At 44.0% G+C, this 21,434-nt stretch overlaps 1 protein-coding gene across 5 annotated transcripts in view; it reads right to left on the bottom strand.

Annotated features, from left to right (window-relative positions):
• Nucleotides 1-649: 649 nt before the first annotated feature.
• kif6 (kinesin family member 6) overlaps nt 650-21,434 on the bottom strand; it is a 111,015-nt gene continuing 90,230 nt past the window's right edge. For 2 of the 5 annotated variants that reach the window (XM_079528381.1, XM_079528384.1), the window contains 6 exons: nt 17,900-17,950; nt 15,477-15,564; nt 14,785-14,923; nt 8,371-8,421; nt 7,045-7,155; nt 650-1,120 (listed from right to left, as the gene is read on the bottom strand). In XM_079528381.1, the coding sequence (XP_079384507.1) occupies nt 659-1,120; nt 7,045-7,155; nt 8,371-8,421; nt 14,785-14,923; nt 15,477-15,564; nt 17,900-17,950 (902 nt within the window). In that variant the 3' untranslated portion in view covers nt 650-658. Of the gene's footprint in view, nt 1,121-3,872; nt 3,992-7,044; nt 7,156-8,370; nt 8,422-11,216; nt 11,309-14,784; nt 14,924-15,476; nt 15,565-17,899; nt 17,951-21,434 lie in introns of all 5 variants that reach the window. The other 3 variants (XM_079528382.1, XM_079528383.1, XR_013792301.1) reach the window with 3 other exon arrangements.

Here is a 21,434-nt window from a genome sequence, read left to right as displayed (position 1 = left end):
ATCTATGTAGTCATGTGATCAGTCATATTCTTTTCATATTCATTCATATTCCATTCCGTCTGGTTGGATTGACGCCCTGAGGGCGAGGTCGCGCTGAAACAACAGAGCTTCTTAATATGGCACAGTTAAGAAGCAGGAGTTAAACTACTAAGTTGGTGTCCGTGAGGTCAGAAGATGTAGAGTTGCTGGCCGGCTCCATATATGCAGATCTAGCTGATGTACCAATCTTCTCCATGTAGGGCTATCCAGGGTTTGATGAGGTCAGTGTCAACTGTCATGATCTTCATATGGAGACGGCCATATTATATGGAGTGTGTCATGAGTGGACCAAGGGGCCAGTGAGGCACTCCAACGTTGAAGCACTGGGCCCTAGTGGTAAGAGAAGGGACTACAGGCGGACCCGTGGATTCATGACCGGGAAACCCCGTGCAGCTGGGCTTTAACATTGAGCGCTCGGTTGCACTTCCGCATTTGACCACCAAAATTTGGTAGACGTTTTGAGACGGTCCTTCCGGGTGCTTCAAAACGCCACTGAGCAACTTCCACCGACATGAATAGCGGAGGGGGCGGAGCTTCGCGCCAGTTCAGTCTCTATCCTTCTTTATACTCTATGGAGTGGACTGACGTGAAATGCAGGTTTTCATAGTAAACTGCGACCTTAATTATAATGAATTAGTATGTGAGAGAGACAATATCCTTTGTTGACGGATGGAGGCACCACACTCGTCCTGATGGCTGCGTCATCAGTCATCCTGTCCTCAGGAAGGACTGAGGACGGGCCTGCCGACCCAGGAAGGACTGAGGACGGGCCTGTCGACCCAGGAAGGACTGAGGACGGGCCTGCCGACCCAGGAAGGACTGAGGACGGGCCTGCCGACCCAGGAAGGACTGAGGACGGGCCTGCCGACCCAGGAAGGACTGAGGACGGGCCTGCCGACCCAGGAAGCGGACGAAGATTCGAGGACTTGACACATAGCAGTAAAGACGCAGTGTTCATCCCACTCTGAGTAAAAGGTACAAATGTAACCGAATGGACCATTTGTACATCTCTCGGAGTTCTCTCACCGACAATTTGACGGTGTGCTAGGAGGATATCAACTTGCATCGCCATGAGCCGGACCTGAAACACAAACATGTTCTGTTTGAATTAAACGTTCAATACAACAAAACAGGATCAGAGAAGAAAGGCACAATTGCCGTGTTTAAATGGTTTCCCTACTTGCCCATTTGATAAAATGGTTTTGATAAAAAATAAAATAGAAAGATAGTCTTTATACTGATCTCCAATACAGAATAACATTATGAATGTAATTGTTACATTTAATGTGGAAGTAAAAATGTTCATCTCTTCCATTTTACTCGCTGTTTCTCTGTACCATATTGAATCTTAATCTAGTCTATGCAGGCAGATGATACGATGATTTAGCCATTTGTTGATGACATGTATTATTGTGTTCATCTTGTATACTATGTTGATGAATTGAATACATTATTAGGACCACAATGGAAACAAGTCCCCATGCAGGACCTTTTTGTGTTATCCTTTTAAAGATTTATTTTATTTTTTTGGCTTTTCTGCCTTCATTGATAGTATAATTGAAGATAGACAGGAAGGAGGCAGAGAGAAGGGGAGAGCCACGCAGCAAAGGTCGTCATGAACGGGACTCGAACACGCGACGCGCTGTCAGGCCAAAGCCTATATTGTGGCATGCGCCTGGACCACTTGGCCAGCGGGCGCCCCATTTTGTGTTATCCTTTTAGCCTTAATGTCTGACTGTCACTGTACCATGGGCTGTTTACATTTCTGACTAAAAAAAGTATTCAATCAATCAAAAGCCTGCCTTGCTTGTCTGTCTGGTCACCAGACCTCAGTATGTCTGGCTATCTTTACTGTGTAGTGGCAAACCACAGCATATATACAGTAGTAGGAGCAGCTAAAGACAGCCAACTCCACTCCACTGTGAGCCAAAGTCAGCACGGGTCAAAGGAGAGAGCAAGAGAGAGACAATTACACAACACAATTACAATTTGCTGTAGGAATTATTAATCCATTTTGGGCGGGAACCCGTTTTGGTGTTAGCATTATGTTATGCTTTAGCTATTGAAAAATAGCAGATCTACAAGCTCATAGCGCGCCACCGAGTGGCGCGCTACGAGCTTGTAGGTCTGCTATTTTTTCAGAAAACTGTTATTTTCAAACAGACATCTCAGGTCAAAATGGGTTAAGCAAACACTGTCAGCCAGAGTGACATACAAAGTGAGAGAACTACAGACAGTGGTCGAGTTGTTGGTTCGAGTGCCAAGAAAACACGTAGCGCAGTGGTTTTAAAACCTTTTTCTGTGCCCAAGGCACAACATTAGAAAGTACATTACAGTTCGCTTTATATTAATTCCCACTGACTGACGCCGTCAAAACAAGTGTTTGATTCTTTCCCGTTCACAGCTGTACATTTGCATGTATGTATTGTATTCTTTTTTTTAAAGATATATTTTTTTGCGGCTTACGCCTTTTATTGGTTTTTTGAAGGGACAGACAGTAGGCTGACAGGAAACGGGAGAGAGATGGGGGAAGACATGCAGTAAAGGCCGTGTCGGGCTCGGGAGTCGAACCCGCGGCACACTGCGACTGGATTACCAGTCGGGTGCCCAGACGGTTACGCCACCGCCTGGGCTATGTATTGTATTCTATCTTCGGTTGTGGAAGTTTGGTGGAGTTGGGGCTATGATCTAAATGTGTGGGCGTGAAGTTCACGGCAGTTGTGGAAAAAAGTACTCACATTTTATTTTAAGTAAAAGTATCAATACTGCAATGTAGAAATACCTGTGGAATTCAAAATGTACTTGAGTAAAAGTACAGCAGCATTGGTATCGAAATGTACTTCAAAAGCAAGAAAGTACTCAATATGCAGAATGTCCTGTTCCACAAGTTTTCAAATGTGCTACAGTATAACAAATCTTTGGAAAATAGCAGATCTACAAGCTCACAAGCTTCACTCAGCCACAGAGTCTCACTCAGTCTCCACCATCCCTCACCACCACCAGCAGCCTTTGCAGCTGTTCTGTTACTCACCTGTTGTCACCTCCCTCATCAGCCTGTCTCTACAAAACTGGACTCTCCGATTGTCAGCAGTAACGTAACTGAGCTTGTAGATCTGCTATTTTCAAAAGCTCTTTATATATTTTATAGCCTATGTTGTGTAGCTCTGGTCCATAGCTCTAATGCTGTTGCAACAGAGGACCAGAGGTAGCCTATGTGTGAAAACCTGTGAAATGGGACATTCTGCATAGTGACTACTTTCTACTTTTGGTACTTTAAGTATATTTTGATAGTGATACCAATAGTACTTTTACTCAAGTAAAGTTTGAATTCTGGACTTTATCTATTGTTTTGCAATACATCACACCACCACTAGAAGGCAGTGTGGAATGAGGAATGTAAACTGTGTGAATGGTTGGTGTGTGTGTGTGTGTGTGTGTGTGTGCGCGCGTCCGTGAGTGCACGTGAGTGAGTGAGTGAGTGAGTGAGAGAGAGAGAGAGATGGGGAGAGAGTAGGATTGGGATCCTTTAGGATTTTGACAATTCCCTATAACGATTCCTATAGGGGGTTCCAAATGGACCTGTACAGTCTCTAACTCTGACAGTGTACAAAATGAAAGCAAATGGAACCAATGGACTCTTACGGGTGGAGTTACATCCTTGTTAACGTTTGAGAACCATCGGTATTGTGATTGTACAGCAGACGTGAAGTCCGCAACATGCCAGCGTGATGAGACCGGTTCTGGAAACGGTTCCAAAATGTGATGGAACCGATTCCAGTTTCTCTCAAGGTTGAATCCAGGTTCGGAAAGGGGCCAGAGAGGAGTAGAGTCACCTGTCCTGTTGAGTACTAGGTTCTGTCTGGCTTTGATGAAGGCCAGGATGTCGCTATCCGTCTGCTGGTCTCCAGTCAGTGGGAAAGACGATGATGACAGATCAGTAGTGGAGAGGGCCCTGAAACGTACATTATAGCCACAGTGAGCCTGGACCCAACACTACACCACATCAGTGCTTCTGAAATATTGTCATGTGGGGCGGCTGTGGCTCAGGAGGTAGAGCAGGTCGTCCAATGATCCGTGGGTCGGCAGTTCGAATCCCGGCCCCTCCCGTCCACATGTTGAAGTGTCCTTGGGCAAGAAACTGAACCCAGGTGCGTCTACTGTTCGCCGCTTCAACTCCCAATGTGTGGATGAATGAACCATTGTAATGCTCTTTGGGTACTTAGAAAAGCACTATAAAAATGCAATTCATTATAAATGTAATATGTATTTGGCCCATCTCAATTTATTAATATTTAGTGCCAGGGATTTGTCGTTATAATATAAAAAAAGAAATATTTTTTTTTCTCCCCCCTTGCCCCCTCCCCCTTTGTAGATCAGCTATTTGAGTATACAGGCCAGGGTTAAGGTGATTAAAGCCCCTGCTGGTCCACAGGCTACTTTCTTTGAAAGGACTTTATACGGCAGTAATTTACAGCAGTGCTGCGATTGTGCATATGGCGGTGGAGGGAAATGATGTCATATATTCCAAACCCACACTGGTTTATATTAAATCCTGCTGGCTTCTTGATATAGGTCTGCAGTGTTTCTCAGGAAAGGTCAGAAATCAAAGAATAAAAGAAAAGACTAACTGTTGCCGGGTAAGTATGTACATTACATTTGAGAGCCCCTCGGTCCAGCTCGTGTTGAGCAGCACTTTGAAACATGCTCAAGTGTCATTGTCATAAAAAAAAGGAACCCTATAAGCCAGAATAATGTGTGTCGAACAAAGCCATGGTCACTTTACAGCTTTTACATCCACACACGTTTCTAATAGATGTTTATAATCTAGGAGTAGAAACCTTGCACACAGGAGCACCTTCAAGCACCTTATGCAATGATGGTCAAACCGTTCTCTTTGTTGATTATTCCTTTTTCACATTTTTGTTGTATATAGGTATATCTATATACTATTCATGTGTGTGTCCAGGACAGTGTCCGACCGTTTGGTTTCAAACTTGCCATGTGTGTCTCATACAACCCTGATATGGGTTTGGACAAATTCGGACGGACAGATGGTTTTCCGAGAACCGAAAAATCACAAATATCTGTATCGCACACCAACATAATGAAGCGACTTATCATTAGAGGTTTGTTTTTTATAAAAAAAACAACCTCTGTGGACATTCCTTTTGTCTTCTTAGCATTTAATTTGGCTTAGTACGCAGTCTACGCACCTGACTGAAAAAAAATCCAATCGGATTGTCCAAATATTGTCGCTGTCGCACAGAAACCTCTTATCTCCATAGTCTACTCTAAGCTTTTGTGTTTATCTGTAAATAAACGCCCTACTCGATCACGTAGCAGATCCGCAAGCTTGTGGATCTGCTACATTTGGAGTTAGGAGGTTTGAAAGGTTGAAAAGTGGTTTATTGGCCAGTGCAGACAGAGGCGGCTTGGCTGGGAACCGCAATGTACCAGCTTCACTTCAACAAACGTGAATATATGGAGGTATGTATGGAAACAATGCCACCTCTGTAGCTTTAATCCATTGATACCTGGAACGCATCCATGTCACGTTAGCGTTAGCGTTTTAAACATTATGTTATAATTTAGCTATTGAAAAATAGCAGATCTACAAGCTCATAGCGCGCCACCGAGTGGCGCGCTATGAACTTGTAGGTCTGCTATTTTTGAAAAATCGTTAAAATGTGCCTCAAATCTTTCCGAAAATTGTCATGATTTAGAAAACTTTTTTTTTTAAATTTCGACGTCAGGCCTGAATGGGTTAAGTGGCTGCACGAGAGGAACAAAGACACACATACAGTAGACACACGTTATGCATTGAGTGCTTTAGTGTGCCCATAAAAAAGGTCGTTTCAGCGTCGGTGTTAGCCCATTAAAACTGGGAAAGCATCTGTGTCGTTTAAAATATTTCGAGCTTTTGGCTAGTCGAAAATAGCAGATCACTTCGTGGCATGCCACACTATGAGCTTATAGATCCGCTATTTTTTTTAAATGGTGAAAATGTGTGCAAAATCTATACTTGAATAAAATAAAAGCACGTTTTTTCAGAAAACTATTAGGATTTGAAGGCAATTACAGAATCGGCCTCTCAAGTCTAAAAGGGTTAAAGCACGACCGACCATGCGTCTTTGATTTGTTAATATAGTTTCTAGACATTACTTCACGAGGACGTAAAAAATGTACGGCCGTGTTCATAGGCTGCACAAAAGCACTACACTGAAATCTATAGAAGCTCTAGCGCCGGGGCTGAATGTGTAGATCCATTGGGATGCTGTCAACAATGTGTGCTACTGTAATTTGATGACCCGGTAAGTTAGATTGAGGGCCGGTGACAAATGGTTGCGTGCGTGTGTGTTTGGTGTGTGCATGGCACGCTCACATAATGGACATACAGTATACTGGTATGGACTGTGGACACACAAATACACATACAGTTGGAGGCCATCGATATTGTCCTTTTCTTTTTGCTGAGGTTTGCGTGATCTGCGCAAAAGGACAGTTAACCCATTTTGGGCGGGAACCCCTTTTGGTGTTTTAAACATTATGTTATAATTTAGCTATTGAAAAATAGCAGATCTACAAGCTCATAGCGCGCCCACCGAGTGGCGCGCTACGAGCTTGTAGGTCTGCTATTTTTGAAAAATCGTGAAAATATAATTCAGAAAACTGGCGGATTTTTTAAAATTTTGAGGTCAGGCCTAAATGGGTCAAATGATAAGGGACAATATCGGTGGCACCCAACTGTACAGTACACTACTAGGCCTAATATGGCAGTGGTTTTAACAAACATTTGGTCACACTCACTGGTCAAGTCAATAATATCTAGGCAGTGGCGGCACACCTGTGAACAATTTGCTAAACTTTGCATTCAATTCAACTTTCAAATCTTTGACTATAAAGGATGCTATAAAATAGGAACACCAGGTTGAAAGTTCATGAGTGTGTGTGTGAACGCACGCACGCACACACACACACACGCATGCACGCACACCTCTCACCTACCTCAGCTCTGATGAAGGTGTGAATGCGGTATCTCTTCCTTCCTGCGGTCTGCCTCTCCAGGGCGGTACAGCCGTCATCATGGTGGACGACGAGGACTTGGGGATAAAGTTCCTAAAATATATACAGTACAGTATCAACACAATTTCAACCGTCAAAGACTGCCCTGGACTCCGACTAACTTTAGATCCTTTATTAGCTTGTACTGTAACAGTGTTTTGTAAGTATTTTGTATTATTCATGGTGTTGATTGTAATCATTACAATCAACAACATAAATAATTCAAAAGACTGAAAATATTTATTTCAGAAAACTGGAGGATTTAGAAGTTATTTTTTAAATTTTGAGGTCAGGCCTAAATGGGTTAAGTATGTGATTGGCCAGTAGTCACTTGAGTGGCAGCGACACAGCATGCCTTCAGCACTTCTGCTTCACTTCCTCCTCCCGTTCAAGGACTGTCTAAAGAGGACGAGACGCGAAGACCGTACGGGCGACGCCATGTTGCTCCATGGAAGGAAAGAAACATGCGCAATGGGATATATGCAGCCAACACTTCCGCGTTCAGCTTCCTTGGTCTCAACTGCGCATGTTTCTTTCCTTCCATGGAGCACCATGGAGCAACATGGCGTCGCCCGTACGGTCTAGGGTGGCCTTCGCGTCTCGTCCTCTTTAGACAGTCCTTGCTCCCGTTGGAAACAGGTTGCTCCAACGAACTGCAGCGACCAATGAGGCATCTATTTTTTTATATCTATGATTGGAGCGACCTGTATCGTGGCTCGAGGGCGGGAGGTCACTCTGCCACTGGCTATAGGCCAATCATGGCGTGTCTTTTCCAGGAATTCAATTCAAAGGTGCTTTATTGGCATGAGAAAACAAACATTTACATTGCCTCTGACTGCATGGTCTAGCGAACATCCCCTTCTGTGACGCACGCGGAAGCTTGGCAAGCTTCCGCGTGCGTCACAGAAGCTTGCCGTCACTGTGAGATACAGACGCCCCAGAGCCGAAGGAGGCGTCTACCTTTCTATGTCTATGGTTATCACAGATTTTATGTTTGTTTCCTCTGTCTGTAGAGAACAGAACCACCAGGAAAACTTAAAATGAGTCCAAGCCACATCGTCTTTTATTATCATGGCTACAGGCCTAGTTAAAGATGCTACTGCTGCCAACATTAAAGCATTTGAGTAATTGATTTGACAGTAGAGTCCAAAAGGCGTCGGTTAAACGTATGGCCTTGTCCTGAAATTATTAACTTGCGGCCAAATACATATCAATTTGGTGGTCCTTGACATGAAGACGTTTGAGAATGGCTGGTGTAGTCCAACTGACCTGAGATCTGCTGCAGAGGGAGCGGTGCTGTCCGGGAGGCCCCTCGCGGTGCTGCAAAATGTTTGGGACATGGTCATGATTAAATTGATCTGAAGCCATAGGCTATTAGTAATCATGTCATTTCAGGCTACATTTCACTTAAATATCAGAGCTTAACTCGGCATGTAAACATGAGATGAATGCATTAATATGTAAGTGTAAGTGACATGGCCAAAGCATTTTTGGGGGTCCCCAGCCAAAAACATTGAGAACCCCTGGCTGGTGTATCAATCAATCTTTATTTATATAGCACATTTCATACAACGAGTGCAGTTCAAAGTGCTTTACAGTAAGAGCAAAAATAAAACAAAAAAAAGCAAAACACAAGAGAGCATCAAGTACATAGTAATAACAAAACAAAAATGAGCGACTAAAACGGGAAAGGGACATGCAATGATCTAGTTAAAAGCAATGCTAAAAAGGTGTGTTTTAAGATTTCGTTTAAAAATGTCCACAGATTCAGAGAACCGTAGATCCCTTGGCAGGCTGTTCCACAGCACAGAGGCATAGTAGCTAAAGGCGGCTTCTCCATATTTCTTTGTGTTTGGGGTCTCTGGGATCTCTAGGAGACCAGCACTAGAGGATCTAAGGGGTCTGCCGGGCACATATTTAGGTAGCATTTCAGAAAAATAGACCGGTGCATTTCCATTCAATGTTTTAAAAACAAGTAAAATAATTTTAAAATCTATTCTAAAATGTATAGGCAACCAGTGCAGGGACTTTAAAATCGGTGTAATGTGTGCTCTACGTTTGGTCTTTGTCAGGACGCGGGCAGCTGCGTTTTGGACCAGTTGTAACCGACCAATGGTTTTTTTAGGTAAGCCAGACAGGAGAGCATTACAGTAGTCAAGCCTGCTGGTAATAAAACAGTGAATTAGTTTCTCTGTATCATGTTGGGACAGAAATGGTCGGACTTTGGAAATGTTTCTCAGATGGTAGAATGATATTTTTGTGGTGTTTCCATGTATGTGCCTCCATGTTCAGGTCACTGTCAAATATAACACCAAGGTTTTTTACTTGGTCCTTGGTGTGAAGTGCTTTTGATGTAAGGTATGCGGATAGTTTTTCCCTCTCGGCCTTTGGCCCGACAAGGAGGATTTCAGTTTTACCCTCATTTAGTTGAAGGAAATTTTCTGACATCCATGTTTTGATGTCAGTAATACACTTTATGAGGGTGTCAATTTGGGTAAGGTCATCTGGGGATATGGAGATATATAATTGGGTGTCATCGGCATAGCTGTGAAAGTGTATATTGTTTTCTGATAACTGAGCCAAGTGGTAGCATGTATAGGTTGAAAAGAATGGGGCCTAAAATTGAGCCCTGGGGGACACCGCACGTCAGCTCAACGCTATCGGAGGAGTATTCACCAAGTGTTACTCGGAAATCACGAGCAAGTAGGACCTGTAGAGGGAAAAAAAGTTCAGCCTAAGTCCTACAGAGTGAAAGGTCAGGTTTACTAAGTAGTACTGATGGTTTAAGTGGTTAAATGTCTGAAAAATACATAATATCATTCATGAGTCCAAAATGCACTGATGATCATGCGTTCAAAACTATCTGGAATTTCTGAAAAAGTTTAAGCTGCAACATAGTTTCATACAAAATGTAGTGGGTGTCCCTGCTTCATCTCTCTCAGCTAGGGGGTCCTTGGCCTGAAAAACATTGAAGTCCTGGAATGCTTTTAGTTTTATTTCCATGCACAGGTTTGTTTCGCATCAACAGGATTCATCAAAGTGAGGAATTAAGACCCGAGGTCTCAGCGTTTTCCACTGCAGCTGCTTTACACCACAGGAGGGCGCTACAACACTGAGTAGCATGCATTGCCGAGCCAATGTTTATTTTCTTCCCCCTCACTCACTCAGCCTGCATACATCTTGGTCTGACAGGGAGAAATGTTCAGATCCTTGTTCCGTGACAACCATTAACTAAGTATGTCATTCTGGCTTTAGTTAATGTCATAAATGTACAAAATGGCTGTCACTTTATGTTTACACATGGGCACACCAGGGAGGACCAGTGCCACCATTATCACGATCAAATGACAAATCACACTATGCATGATGTCCCCAGAGCAGTAAAGTACACATTATATTAAGACTTCCACAAGGCTTTGAGGCCCGGCTTATCAGCACAGGAAGTTATTCCTCCAAATAGCTGGATAAATATCATTAAACAATAAATGTGCAAGGGAGGGCCTGATTAAGGCTGATGAATAGAGTTGAGAAAAGCACATTAACTTTCAACAGCGTTTTTGTTCAGCTGTACAAAAAAGAAGAAAAAAAAAGTCTGAGAAGCAGACACTGTCGTAGATCAAGGGATATTTCATTTGTGAGGATGATATTCGTGTATGGCTGGTGAAGACATTATTAATCAATACGTTGGTAATAAGCTAATGACTGGGGGCGATTTTCTTTTTTTTTGTCTCGCACCTTGGCTGGGGTTTGGAGTCGGTTTGAAGTGCTCACTAGCATGACTTACAATGAAACAATGGCTGTCTGGTGACACTACTATTCCAGATAACAGCATGCACTTGGTTTCAAAGTATGGCTGGGAAGACTCATGGATGGCTGGGAAGACGCACGCACGCACGCACGCACGCACGGACGGACGGACGGACAGACGGACGGACGGACGGACGGACGGACGGACGGACGGACGGACGGACGGACGGACGGACGGACGGACGGACGGACGGACGGACGGACGGACGGACGGACGGACAGACAGACAGACAGACAGACAGACAGACAGACAGACAGACAGACAGACAGACAGACAGACAGACAGACAGACGACTGTCTGTCTTTACCTAAACACTGGTGCAGCGTGTGAAGACGGCTGTAGGTCCTGACCAGGCTGTCCAGATCGTTCACATCTGGCCGTGGCTCCTGACTCAGATACCTGCCGAGGAGGAGGAGTCATCATCATCATCATCATCATCATCATAACCTCCTGACTCAGATACCTGCCGAGGAGTCGTCATCATCATCATCATCATCATAACCTCCTGACTCAGATACCTGCCGAGGAGTCATCATCATCATCATCATCATCATAACCTGTATTTAATCCATTTAAGCCTGACGTCGAAATAAAAAAAACGTTCACTCTGAAAGAATATATATTCAAAGATTTGTGCCGCATTTTTACACCAAAAGGGGTTCCCGCCCAGAATGGGTTAAGTTCGGAGTACAATTGACGGGCAGGCCCTCATTGGTCACCAATGGTCATTTTTAAAAACGACAGAAATACCGCAGCACATAAACTCATGGTTTGGGTCTTTCCCAAGGGCCCCTGGGGTATTCCTGTGGTCTATTTACAGTTCCATAACCTCTCAAAACGTAGAATGCCATCAATTGTTCCCGTCTTACTCATGTTTAATCCATTACACGAATACACGTGGGGCTGTTTTCCCATCGACCGGGGCAGCGATCGTTTGGACATGTCCACTGGAACTTAACGGACACTGGCAAGCAGTGGTGCAAATAAGTAACTGGGTAAGTACATGTACTCAAGTACCGTACTGAAGTACAATTGTGAAGTATTTGTTTTACTTCTACTTCGACTCATTTCAGAGGCAAATATTGTACTTTTTACTCCACTACAATTATTTGAAAACTTTAGTTACTGGTTACTTTGTTAAACATAACCACTTAAGCCCTTTGTACTTTGGCTAATTGAAATATTTTCTAATGATTTTACACATTTTATACATTGTGAATGGGACATTGTACATATAGTAATGAGTACTTTCTACTTTTGGTACTTTAAGTACATTTTATACATGTTTTAATACTTTTGTACTTTTAGTAATTTTTTTGTAAATACTTGTATCAGAGTATTTCTACATTGCAGTATTGATACTTTTACTTAAGTCAAATACAGTATGTGAGTACTTCTTCCATCAGTGCTGGAACTCAACAGACACTGGCAAGAAACAGGCCCAGGCTTCCTGCTTGTAAAAAGGGAAAAGAACGGAATCTGCACACACAAGGTCTGTCAGACTTCCGTGATTTCTTTCCCTCCATTTGTGATTCAGAAATAAATCCCTGAACCTCTGCTTTTGGATAAGAGAGGGATAAGATTTCCTCTTTTCGTGAGATCAAAAACACAAACCCAACATGTAGGACAGGCCCAGAGAGGAGTCTGCTGGTCAGATGTCTCTCCGTTTCATGTCTGCTCTTCTCTGAGGGCTCGACTGTGAAACGTGCACCCCAGCTGATCAAGGACGATTAGGACGCGCACGTGTGTGTGTGTGTGTGTGTGTGTGTGTGTGTGTGAGTGCTTGCGTGGCGTGCATGTGTGTGTGTCTCCAGAGTAAAGGGAGCACACCGTCAAAAGAAAAACTGAATTTAACGCTAGGAGTACAGAAATACAACCAAATGGATCTGAACGGGTCCATTCGATTCCATTTCTATACTCTCAGAGTTACAACAAACACATGGGATTTTACCGTGTGCAAGAGAGAGATAGACAACATGTAGCCGTTGTGTGTACAGTGTGTGTGTGTGTGTGTGTGTGTGTGTGTGTGTGTGTGTGTGTGTGTGTGTGTGTGTGCGCTGTCTGTGTGCGTGCATGTGTTTGCAGGTTTACACGTTCCTGTAAATCAGGGCTTTCCCCAGTCAGATTTACTGTACAAAGCTCACGCACTTGGAAGTTTGAGACGTGCTCGTAATATTTCTTTGGAAAACACGTCCCAGACAACGTGGCTTTCGTCCATAATGGCACCGTTCTTGTGAAGTTGTTCCTGTGAACATATATTACATACAATTTAATGCTACAAAAAATGCCATTCAGGATGGAAACAATATGCTGGCTCCTGTCTTTTCCACTCCACACTACTGTAACATCGCTGGGTGAAGAAGTTCCTGGCATTATTGGTTCTCAAAGTAGGGTCCTTCAGTGGGTTCCAGGGGGTCTCCAGCTAAAATGATTGATAGTTAGGAACCAAATGGACCCTTATACTGCTCTGGGTGTATACAAGTGGAACAAAATGGACCCTTTTGGTTCCATTTTGTACACTCTCTGAGTTAGGATTTTTCAGTGTCCCAGTCTCAGAAATGTAAATCTTCATGGTAAATCAAATGGTGGTCTGTGTGGCCTAATGAAGATCAAACTGGGGGGTCCTTGAAAGGAAAAGGTTTGAGAAGAATGCCTGCCCCAGATAAACATGCTGTCTGTGTTAAAGGCCTTGGCGGCTAAAACTACACGCTGAATGCTGATGGTGCTGCTGTCTCAGTGCTATGATCTGGTCTGCAGACTCCTGTCTTAGAAGTCGGGCTTCTGTCGGGCTCTGTGAAATGTGTCAGCCTCCTTTTGTCTCCCAGGCAGCCTCTCTACCCCTTCCACTATGGCCCAGATGGGTAAGGACTGGCAGGACGACGGACGGACCCACAGACGCTCTTCCAGACAGCTCACCCGTTATGAGCCATGGCGTTTCAAACATCGTACCAAGGAAATTGATATGAATTTGGCCACCGACCCCCATCTGAAACTATATTTTGTGCCAGGGACTGTTTTTAAAAAAAAAGCTTGTAGAGCTTGTAGATCTGCTATTTTTTAATAGCCAACGTATAAATGGATACCGTAAAGTGTTTGTGATGCTGAATTAACACATTTTGCGGAGGACCACCTGGAACCCCCGTCAAGGACCCCGGTCCCCAGAACCAATGGCATAAATATTCTGAACAGTGTAGCAATTGCTATGGATGATCAATGTCTGCCCAAAAGTTAATTTCATGTGTACTACTGTACAGTACGTTGCGGTTACTAAGTTACAAATAAAGTTTCGAAGTGGTAGGAATGAGATGCAACACCATGAAAAGAAGATACACTTGCTGTTATGGGAACAACTTGGGAACAGCCACAACTTATTTCCAGTAGACCACACACCGGAAATACGCTGTCCTTTGACTGTTGTATGCACCTGCCTTCACTTGTACATGTGGTTGCAAAGTACGTAAGAACCAGGAAAACCTTTAGGCCACAATCTGTACTATATTCCTTTTCTCTTTCTTTGGCGTTCAGGGCATCCGTACACTCTTGAGTGACAGATAACGAGCTAAAAACTGAAAGCAGACAAACTCGCATTCCCAGTAGTAGGCAGGGGTGAAAGTGGATTGAGATCCACAACAAGTGAGCTATTTTTGAAAAAAGTGACAGGAAAAGTGGCTCTGCAGGTTTTATACATTTTTAACCAAAGTATTATCAAGACCTAGCTTGTGTGACCAAATAATAACTAGATTGAATCCACTGGAACACAGGTTATGTTTTTCATATTTCAGGGAACTAACGCTTTTGGACATGCAAGGTTTCTCCCCGACATCTACAATGTCTTCCTCCCGCGTCCGCACTAGCTTCACGTGAGGGTCGGTCACCTGCGCGTTGGACGCCTCCTCCTGACTCCACCACTCCTGGAAGTCCTTCTGCAGCTTGACCTTTGCCCTCTCCAGCAGCAGCTGCAGGTGCTCGATCTCCGTCTTCATGGCCTTCAGGCGGCCAAAGGCGCTCTTGTAACTGACGGGAGACACGAAGAAACGGCAGAAACACCAAATTCATCATTTTCACCTGCATCTGCTGCGTTCAGTCACACTGAGGAGGTTGTCAAGGTATGTAATGGACTGCTTGCCATCAGTGGTGGAAAAAGTATTCTGTTACAAGTAAAAGTCTGGAATTCAAACTTTACTTGAGTAAAAGTACAAAAGTATTGTTATCACAATGTACTTAAAGTGCCAAAAGTAGAAAGTCTTCAAATATTAAAATCTAAAATATATAAAAATCTTTATGTGAAGCATTGTGACCTTGTAAATCGGCTATTTTCAAATAGCCGAAATGTATATTAAGGCAGAAGTGGTTAATGCAATGTTTTGTAATAATAATCAAAATCTATAAAATAACTAACTAGTAACTAAAGCTTTTAAATAATTGTAGTGAAGTAAAAGTACAATATTTGCCTCTGAGACTGTAGTGGAGTAGAAGTAAATGTACTACGTAAAAGTACCTCAAAAAGTACAGTACTTGAGAGTAAATGTACACTACAAGTGCTTGGCATCCTCCGTCCTGTACTCACGTCTTTCTCTCCCGCTCAATTTCTTTGCGCAGGCTTTCTTCTACAGGGTCCTCCTCCTCCGTCACTTGCGTACGGCCCTCTGATACACCTAACAATAACAATGCAGAAACCAAGTTATTTCTTTTACAGTCTGAGGGGAATTAAGGGATTTACAGATGTGCCATTCCAAGTCTTAACGCTTTCCTGGTCTTTTCCTGAAGGTTTTCTGACTGAAAATTCACTATTTAATTCACAAGAAGTCTACACCATTAGAGCAGTAAAATAACAAGAAGGCATGTTTTCCCTGCAGGTTTTCTAGAATTAGCAGTTTAACCCCTTTTGGTGTTAGCATTATGTTATGCTTTAGCTATTGAAAAATAGTAGATCTACAAGCTCATAGCGCGCCACCGAGTGGCGCGCTACGAGCTTGTAGGTCTGCTATTTTTGAAAAATGACTGACGACTGACATAGAAACATAGCTTTTTCAGAAAACTGTCAAAATGGGATAATTAGCAATTCTAATGCTTTGCTACTGAAAAGAAATGTCCAGCAGAGGAACTCTATATCTATTCAGGGAATCTGAATAGAATTAACATATAACACCTTGGCAAATGCCCCCCTTTCTCACTGACAGTGTTCTGTTTCTGACAATGCACTGACAATCTGCTGAATTGCCAATGGCAGGACATGTGAATTTCTCAAACAGCACATCTATATGCCAAACAATCAGGCATATATACACTCACTCACTGCGAAAAATGCTCCAAATAGAAAGACTCCGGGGAGTATCTGGTGTTGTACACGCATTCGTGTTGTGTGTGCATGTCTATGCATCTCCATCTAAAGAGGGCTATTTTAATAACCAGGATAATGGAAACCAGGCTGTTGCGAAGTGTTCTCTGATGCGGGCATCCAAATAACAAGACAGGCTTCTTGGCGTCAGAACAGGAGAGATATGTTTGTATACCCTGAGCCAGATTCCCCTGTACTGTCAAAGCGCTTACGTCACCGGCCATAACAGCCAGCCAGCGGTAGGAGTCATCAAGGAGTAACAGAGACGTTGCCACCCAGACTTTGGTCACTCTCCGTTGTTCCAGACACCGAGGGCTCGACTGCAGCCGCTTTCAAGTGGCTGCTACCGAGCACACAGCAAAGCCTCTGTTGTGTACAGCGTTTTCTACAACTTTCAATTGCGCTCGGTGGCGTACACAGTCGGCGGTGAAGGGCGCTTCTCAATTGTGGCCGGCAGGCCGACTGTGACTGCGTCAGTGACTCATGACGAATGGGCGCAGCGAGCAGCGTTCTGAATTTTGAGTTTGAACAGATGAGAAAAGAAAAGAAGCTGCTCCGTTATTAAAAAAATAAAAAATCACACCTGTGTGAAGTGAAGGGCGCTCTTATCATCGAACATCATGACAACGTAAAATAGACACTACAGTATGTCTATTTGCTCAGACACTACTATGACGTAAAATTCTCCATTCATTGTCAATGGGAATTTAATGTTTGTGTAGGACAAAGTTTGTGGACAGACACCAAAATCTGGATATAGGAGGGGCTAGCCCCCCCCCCCCCCCCCCCCCCCACCTTGGGTGCAAGAGAGAGAGAATAGAATAGAAACATCTAAGTATCTATCTACAAATTACAGAACAGGGTCTGTGAAGGATGCAGTGAATTTCTGTGTTGTGTGTTTGGGGATGTAGGCATCAGCTTCCCTGATTGGCTAAGCTTTGGCCAATTTACAGTGAGTGGTTGTGTGCAAACTAGAACTCCATTCATGTATGCCCATGTGCGTCATCAACATGGCGTCAGCAGTTTCTGACGACATCAGCGTCAGGGACCCCAGTAACTCCATATTTAGTCAATCGGTCGTACGTTAGTGGGTCTTGTAGATCGTCTTTTTTGAGGGGCCTCTCCAATGCATGGCTTTTGAAGATTATGTCATATGGCAGCCAAGTCTATGGCCTTTTTAATGTTTGTTTAGAGCTCGTAAGAAAAAAAATCGAATGGCAGTTTGTTTAGGGCAGCAGTTAAACAAACATTGACAACGTGAGACGTCATGTGGCCGATATAAATACAGTGGGCGCCCCTCACTTCACACGAGTGTGATTTATTTTGTTGCTATTTGCCGTACAACGATGTACAGCATATCGTCTCTGTCGGTTGGAAACCTCATTATGTCCAGAGCGGTTACTTTTCAGGATTCAAATTAAAATATAGCAAGAGTAGCAGATCTACCCGCCGCTTTTGGAGTTTGTGCATATGCTACTTTTGATTATTTTTGTGACACTGTAGGATGATCAAGTAGGACATTAATTGTCAGAACGATATAGGTAGGGTATAAGAGGTTAATTTCCCAAAGTGTCCAACTGTTGGTTATGCTGTTATGTCAGATGTCTGGCAACGTTTTGCTGCAGAGAAATCCACCCACAAGGTGAACTTACCACAGGCAGCTCTCTGCATCCTACGCACCTCCAACTGTTTCTTCAACTCATCTGAGAGGGGGAACAAACAAAGAGGAAATGAATGGGAGTGAAATAGAGACGGACATTTAGATTGTTCCAAACGTTTAACTGTGATCACATTTATTGCAGTCTTGTCACACGTTGGCTCTTTTCATATTTTCCTACAGATGACATTCATATATCATCACAGATGAGTTCATGTGGAGCATTAACCTCTTCAGGTCAACTCATATTTATGATAAATGATAACGATTTGAATACGTTGGATTTGAAAAGCTACAGTCTGTACGTTTTATGTCCTCTCCAGCCGGATAGAGGTAGTTCGAAGAACTTCGAACGTTGGGTCTCGCCTGTGTGGTAAACCAAACATTTACCACCACCACCAAGAGGGAATGGTAAATGGTAAATTGTGCATTTATATAGCGCCTTTATCCAAGGCGCTTTACATAGATTGTGCATTACATTCACCCATTCACACACACATTCATACACCGATTGCGGCGGAAGCCATGCAAGGTACCAACCAGCACATCGGGAGCAATTTGGGGTTCAGTGTCTTGCCCAAGGACACTTCGACATGTAGACAGGAGGAGCCGGGATTCGAACCGCCGACCCATGGATCATTGGACGACCTGCTCTACCTCTTGAGCCACAGTCACCCATTAGTTTGGCCAGGGGGCGTGTTCTCTCCTCCACGTCATCAGCGCCCATACCCTAGCTAGGTGGGGTTGGCGAAAGGGCTTTTCTGCGTAGAGTTTGCGTGCTCTGCCCGTGTCTCCTGTTCTAGGCCCCAAGACATAGCTACCCTCCCAAAAAACATGCACTAATCCTGGTCTACTCTCTATACTGCCTCCCCCTGGTCAGCCAGGGCGCCTTCCACACGTCCTAAAAAACAAAAGTATGTTACGTTGACATTTTTAACGATGTTTCTAAGTCTTAAAAAAAGATTGTAGATACGCCATTATTGAACATCTGAAATATAAAATAGGTTGGTGGTTAAACTGATTGTGATGCTATATTGAATTTGAACTATTAAATTGCTGGGGACACCTTTGAACGCCTTCTAAGACCCCTGTGGGTACCCGGACCCACCACTTTGAAAACCAAAGTGGAGTACCACACAGATTGGTAAAAGAAATATATGCACATGTTTGCATACAATACACAAACATATAATAAAAAATATATATATATAATAAGTAAGTAATAAGTTGTGGATTGCAGCTTTAAAAAAGGCCTTTCAACAGAGCCATCTGTGTCCAGATCCATTCCATGCACCGCTGAACGTCATGGGGTCCAAGTGGCCAGCGGTGAAGCGTGACCTTCAGCTCTAATACAGCCAGTCAATACGATACAGCCAACAACAAGTCCTGTCAGCCAACACACATCTATTACGCCCACTGTGTCTCTACACAAACACACTGCTGAGAGGGAGGAATTCATGGAAGACACAGCAGAGCTTTGAACCTGTGATTGGGTTCATGGTGCGTGTGTGTGTGTGTGTGTGTGTGTGTGTGTGTGTGTGTGTGTGTGTGTGTGTGTGTGTGTGTGTGTGTGTGCGTGTGCATGTTTTTATTACTAGAAGCGCTCATGTCTAACGCCACGCGTCCCTGTTGTTTCTCTGTGAATATTGTGTATACACAGTAGACAGAGATATGTCTTTGGCCACTGACGTGTTTTTTCCGTACTGGAACTGCAAAAGCTGGGTTGAAAACGCAGAGGTAAAGTCAATGACGTATCACGGCCACAAAGCACAGGTGTAAACAGTACTTCCGAATACATCACGGTCAGAGCCATAGAGTAAGACAGAGTTACGACAACTCAGCTCACTTCATGTGCCAGTCCAGAGGCGGCTCTTCTACATAGACTTCTATTGGCGAATAGTGACAAAGGCCTGACCCGGAAGTTGACGGAATGCATTGGAGTCTATAGGCTTTACAGTGACAAACGAGTTACATGAACCACGTGACCGGGCTGTTTTCTGCCCCCTCAATGTCGTAACTATGTCTTACTCTATGGCTCTGATCACAGTCTATGACTTGGCCCACCGATGGAACTGTGCATAAAGCTTTGTGCACGGTCAAACAGGCAGAGATAATGTCAGTGACGTATCACGGCCACAAAACAAAGCACAGGTGTAAACAGCACTTCTGCATACTCTGAATACATCACGGTCTATGACTTGGCCAACCGAACCGTGGACAAAGCTGTGTGCGCACAAAGTGTGCTCTCCATATAGATACTTGTGAGGGCCAAATGTCTCCACAAGTATTATAGTAGAATTAGGATGAAGCATTTAGAGGTTAGGTTTAGAGTTATGCCTGGTTTATACACGTGCACATCAGCTAAGTTCAGCTTTAGGGTCGACATGTAAAAGAAAAAATCACACCCGTGTGAACTGAGTGGTGCAACTCCCCCCCTTACACCCCCCCCCCTCTCTCTCTCTCTATCTCTCTCTCTCTCATTAGCAGGCAACAGTGCAACACTATCTCTCTCTCTCCGTTTCTGGCACGACAGCGCCCCTACTGGTACTCATGAGTCACACATGAGTCACACACATTAACACGAGTCACATAGGTGAACACGAGTCACATAGGTGAACACAGACATTGCTGTTCCTTGGAGTGGTTGCACCACTCAAAAAGCAAAAAAAAGTAAATGGTAATCATGAAATTGATTGAACAGTTTAAGCGTTTGTCCCAGCGGTGGGATATGTCCTGTTGCACGTCGACCCAAGTGATTCAACTGGTTCAATTCAATGGCCCAAACCACACCAATGGGTCGCCATGCAACTCCTTGGAACCATTTGGTTGCAAGTAGACGCATGGCGACACTTTGGTGTGGTTTGGGCTTAAGGTAAAACGCTGATGCTCTCACGATTATAGTACCGGTAATATGGGATTCAAATTCAAAAGTAGCAGATCTACAAGCTCAAAAGAGTGTGGCTTTGCGCCGCATTTCGAGCTTGTGGATCTTCTACTTGCGTATGACACTGTAGTATGATCAAGTAGGGCGATAAAAAGCTAAAATACTGTATGGAGATAAGAGGTTTCTGCCCGACAGTGAGTGTGTGTGTGTGTGTGTGTGACTGTGTGTGTGTGTGTGTGTGTGTGTGTGTGTGTGTGTGTGTGTGTGTGTGTGTGTGTGTGTGTGTGTGTGTGTGTGTGTGTGTGTGTGTGTGTGTGTGTGTGTGTGTGCGCGCGCGCGCGTGCGTGCGCGTATGTTGGCCGGAGGCGAACATCGTGCTGCAGAATTAACCACTTTGACAGCCTTCTCGTCTCCGTGATGCTTCAGGAAGGAACACGGGGGTGGAGCCTTGGATCCACGCGAGGACGGACCCGTTGCCTCTCATGTGGCAGAAATATACAGGGACAACACATGGGCAAGTCATCTGCACAGCAGCAGCAGCAGCAGCACGATGATCCCGCAGCGCTAATTCAAAGCTACCCTCTGGAACCTTCCTTCCTTTTTCTATATACCCCACATTTGAACCCATGCGTGGTCTCCTGTGCAA

The sequence above is a fragment of the Electrona antarctica genome (genome assembly GCF_951216825.1).
Source record: "Electrona antarctica genome assembly, chromosome: 18".
Lineage (NCBI taxonomy): Eukaryota > Metazoa > Chordata > Actinopteri > Myctophiformes > Myctophidae > Electrona > Electrona antarctica.
The sequence above is the reverse complement of the archived record's forward strand: the minus strand, read 5'-3'. Positions and strand labels throughout refer to the sequence as shown.